Raw genomic sequence first — 5,151 nt, 5'->3', positions numbered from 1 at the left:
GGGGATGAATAGAGGAGTATTGATTTAAAAGCTCAAGATAGAGACGACTGGCGAAATAAAACCGAGGCCCTTTGCGTCAATAGGTGTAGGAGGAGATGATATATCACTAAGATCATGCAAATGATTGGAAAAATGGTCAGTACTTAGAAATCAATGAGTATATTTAGAGAATTATGTGAGTTTTTAAAGACAAAATAGCAATATTCAATTCGCATTTAGTTTATTGAAAAGTTCTATGGAGGATGCCAGATATATTTTTAGTTAAAAAAAAAAGTCAGTACAAAAGAATCATAGAAACCCTATTATTATTATTATTATTATTATTATTATTATTATTACTTGCTAAGCTACAAACCTAGTTGGAAAAGCAAGTTGCTATAAGCCCAGGGGCCCCGACAGGGGAAAATAGCCTAATGAGGAAAGGAAACTAGGAAAAAAAAAACATTTTAAGAAAAGTAGCATTAAAATAAACATTTTTCTATATAAAGTGTAAAAAAATTAACAAAATAAAAAGAGAAATGGGATAAAATAGTGTGCCCGAGTGTACCCCCATGCAAAGAGAACTTTACCCCAAGACAGTGGAATTTATACGAAGATTCTTCTACCAGAAAGTAATTGTGCATTTGAACCTTAAGAATTTATGTTTCCAAATAAGACAAACGGTTAATGAAATTTGGATTCATTGAAATTGGTCATAGGCCTACAGTCCATATGGGGGAGGGGTATTCAGGGCTGAGGGCCAAATTTGGGGGGGGGGGGGTTGCACTTTGAAGAACAGGGCAAAATGGAATAAAAGAAAATGGCAATGGATGCAAATTAAAAGTCTAGACATTGTAATCACGTAAGGACTGTAATGCCTACAGTATATACAGCGAGGTATATGACATTATCCCTACGAGAATAGTTTTTAATTTATGAAATAGAACCGAATACTAAATCTATTACTTGAATCACCATACAGTATATACCACGACTCCACGAGGTACACTGACGACATTATCCCTACGAGAACAGTTTGTAATTTATGAAACAGAAAAAATATACTAAATTTATTACTTAAATAATCTCCAAAGCCATGCAAATATATACAAGGCGAAATGGAATTAATCCCCAAAAAAATGCAACCAGTACCTTGAACTTGAAGAGCGCTATGCCAGTTATGAGAATGTAAAAATCCGCGGTGAACAGTGCTAGGTTGAGTGCAGTGGCCGACGTGACGCGAATGACAGCGGGTGCCACCACGTAGAACAGGAACTGGGCGGCGCTAAAACCTCCCACCAGTGCCAACACTGGCCATGTGTCCCACCGCACGGAGCCCACGTCGTTCCTTTCCAATATCGCTCTGTCGAGGGGGACATGAATAAGGCGTGGAGAGGCCGTGAGGGGGAAAAGGGCGTGAGGGAAAAGGGCGTGGAGAGGGGGAAAGGACGTGAAGAGGGTAAAAGAGCGAGGAGAAAGCGTGAGGGGCAAAGGCGTGGAAAATACGTTAGGGAAAAAGGGCGTGGAGAGGGGACAAGAATAGGGTGTGAGGGGACAGGAATAGGGCGTGTAGAAAAGACAAGAATAGGGCGTGGAGAGGGGACAGGAATAGGGCGTGAGGGGACAAGAATAGGATGTGATGAGGGGACAAGATTACGGCGTTGAGAAGGAACAAGGATAGGGGATGGAGAAGGGACAGGGATAGGGGATGGAGAGAGGACAGCCATAAGGGATGGAGAAGGGAAAAGAATAGGACGTGGTGAGGGGACAGGAAGAGGGTGTGGAGAAGGGACAAGAATAGGGCGTGAGGGGACAAGAATGACAAGAATAGGGCATGGAGAGGGAACAAGGATAGGAGATGGAGAAGGGACAGGAATAGGGAGTGGAGAGGGGACAAGAATAGGACGTGGTGAGGGGACAAGAATAGGACGTGGAGAGGGAACAAGGATAGGGGATGGAGAAGGGACAAGAATAGGACGTGGAGAAGGGACAAGAAAAGGGGCGTGGTGAAGGGACAAGAATAGGACGTGGAGAGGGGACAGGAATAGGGCGTTGAGAGGGATCAAGGATAAGGGATAGAAAAGGTATAGGAATAGGGCGTGGAGAGGGGACAAGAATAGGGCGTTGAGAGGAATCAAGGATAGGAGATGGAGAAGGTATAGGAATAGGGCGTGGAGAGGGGACAAGAATAGGGCGTTGAGAGGGATCAAGGATAGGGGATGGAGAAGGGATAGGAATAAGGCGGGGTGAGGGAACAAGAATAGGACGTGGGGAGTGGAAAAGAATAGGGCGTGGAGAGGGAACAAGGATAGGGGATGGAGAGAGGACAGTCATAAGGGATGGAGAAGGGACAAGAATAGGGCGTGGAGTGGAAAAGAATAGGGCGTGGAGAAGGGACAAGAATAGGACATGGAGAGGGAACAAGGATAGGAGATGGAGAAGGGACAGGAATAGGGAGTGGAGAGGGAACAAGAATAGGACGTGGAGAAGGGACAAGAATAAGACGTGAAAAGGGCGTGAGGGGGAAAGGGCGTGAAGACGGCGTGAGGGGAAAAGGGCAAGGGAAGGAAAAACAAAAAGGGCAAAGGGTCGCGTCGAAATCAAAGAGAGGAAAAACCGTAGATAGAATGTGCAAGGTGGAAAGAGGGAAGAAGCATTGAAACAGAAATAGAGGTGGGAAAGAAAATGGCACAGAACAAAGAGAGAGAGAGAGAGAGAGAGAGAGAGAGATGGCACAGAAGAACAAAAAATGGGAGAAGGGTCGGTAGCACAGAGAGAGAGAGAGAGAGAGAGGAGAGAGAGAGAGAGAGAGTAAAATACGCCAAAAAAAAGAGAGAGAGAGAGAGAGAGAGAGAGAGAGAGAGAGAGAGAGAGTAAAATACGCCAAAAATTGAAACCAGGAAAAGGAAGGAGTGAAAATGGGGGAGAAGAATAGAGACAATTGAGAAAAAAGTGAATAGAGAAACACCAAGGAAATAATAACAAACGGAAGAACATGAAAAACAATATAAATAAGTGAAGCAATGAGACAAAACAAATATCCGAAATTATGAAAAGAAATAATTATTGTTTTTCAATTTGCCAAAAATAAAAAAAAAATAGAAGAAAAGAAATAAAGAAAATAGGAATAAAATGAATGCGTTTGGTGCATGAAAAGACCATGAAGAAAATAATATTGTTTTTCAGTTAATCGAAAACAGAAAAATAATAAAAATATAAAGGAAATAGAAATAAAATCAACGAAATTGGTGAAATATGAAAACGAAATATTCAAGCATTTAATTGCAAAGGTTGACAGGACCATTTCGTAAAAGTTTGGTCGAACGAAGTAAAAGAATGCGAACAAAGGAGGAAATTAAGCAAAGGAACAAAGCATAGGGAGAGACAGGGCAGGGGGGAAGGAGACAACGGGTGGGGGTGGGGGGGGGGAATTTCTGCGCATTAGCAAATGAACGAAGTCTCTAAAGGTTAAGAACTTACCAAATACCTTTAATTATTCAGCAGGGTATAAAGTTTATATATATATATATATATATATATAAATATATATATATATATATATATTATAAATATGTGTATATATAAGTATATATATATATATATATATAATGTATGTATATATACACACACACACATATATATATATATATACATATATATATATATATATATATTATAAATATGTGTATATATAAGTGTATATATATATATATATATATAATGTATGTATATATATATACACACACACACACACACACACATATATATATATATATATACATACATACATACATGCAAAATCATAAAACTAATGTCATATAAATTCAAATGTATTGGAAAATTTTCCGCTATTAATAAACTCTACTTTTTAATATTGATAAATCACAACAAGGCAAGTGTAACTGAAAATTATTCTTAGCAAAAACTTCTTTTACCAAAAGACAATCTTAAAGATAAGATAGTAAGCAAGACAAGTTAATTTTCTTAGAAACAATGAAATGAGAATCAAGTAAATTGGTAATATAATCAAGAAAACAGCGAAGTCGTTATGTGTATACAATACCGTACTAACAATTGAATGCCATTGATAAGCGACCCGAAACAGACCCATCATGCCAAGAAACTCAACGCTGTCGTAAGTCTTGACTACATATTCTTGCGCTACGTTGCTTATCCCATAGAGGGCAGCACCTCCTAGACACAGCATATCTCCTAATAGACGCTCGGCTCCTGAAATCAGGGGTTCTAGTTATTATCAGATTTGGTTATAATAATGTTAATGAATTGTTTTTATCCTATATATGGTACTTGGAAGCTTAATAATTTATCTATTTTGGTTTTAACATAGTTTGAAAAAAAAATAATTTACAATAGACTTGGTTGATTGAGTTACAATAATCATAATCAAAGTTTCATTCTCTATCTGGTTCTTGTAAGTTCAATTTAATCTAGGTTTTAACATAGTTTGGATTTAAAAAAAAACATTCTACAATGAGATCTAACTATCATCAGCGTATTATAATGCCATTACAAATATGATGCTAACATTACGGTATTTGAACATTTTAAAATTTTCTTAATATATCGAAATGAAAATCAAACCAAAACTGAAATACATCACAAACCTTATTCCGGTCAGATCTACGGGGAGGAATATAGATATATCACCTAATAATTTCAAATAAACATCAACAAAAGCAGTTTCTAAGACTAGCATACCAAACTAGCCGTTCTATCTACGAACCAACCAACAAATCTACTTTATATCTCTCCCTATTCGTCGTATATATCAAAACAAAACCCCATTTCTCTCTCTTTCCCTTTACCTGGAATAGTAGCCTTGCCGTCCTCCACGTTGGCCCAGACAAGGCATCCGACACCCAGCAGACATAAACCGACACCTAAAACATGGACCAATTTATAGCGCACCTTCAGGAAGCACCAGCTGGAGGCTAACACCACGGGCACCACGAAGCAGTCCAACAACTGGAAAAGGAGGGTACTTTTAGTCCAACAACTGGAAAAGGAAGGGTTACTTTTAATCCAACAACTGGAAAAGGAGGGGTACTTTTAGTCCAACAACTGGAAAAGGAGGGGTACTTTTAGTCCAACAACTGGAAAAGGAAGGGTTACTTTTAATCCAACAACTGGAAAAGGAGGGGTACTTTTAAT

The 5,151-nt window shown here is 38.7% G+C and overlaps 1 protein-coding gene across 1 annotated transcript in view; it reads right to left on the bottom strand.

The window, feature by feature from the left end:
• Positions 1 to 5,151, bottom strand: part of LOC137620466 (solute carrier family 35 member F2-like) — a 111,197-nt gene that overhangs the window by 58,566 nt on the left and 47,480 nt on the right. Inside the window, 4 exon segments of the mRNA XM_068350623.1 lie at positions 1,132 to 1,342; positions 4,052 to 4,080; positions 4,082 to 4,209; positions 4,806 to 4,965. Of these exon segments, the coding sequence (XP_068206724.1) occupies positions 1,132 to 1,342; positions 4,052 to 4,080; positions 4,082 to 4,209; positions 4,806 to 4,965 (528 nt within the window).

This window comes from Palaemon carinicauda, chromosome 27, assembly GCF_036898095.1.
Source record: "Palaemon carinicauda isolate YSFRI2023 chromosome 27, ASM3689809v2, whole genome shotgun sequence".
Taxonomy (NCBI): domain Eukaryota; kingdom Metazoa; phylum Arthropoda; class Malacostraca; order Decapoda; family Palaemonidae; genus Palaemon; species Palaemon carinicauda.
Note: the sequence above shows the minus strand (reverse complement) of the source record. Positions and strands in the feature narration are given on the sequence as shown.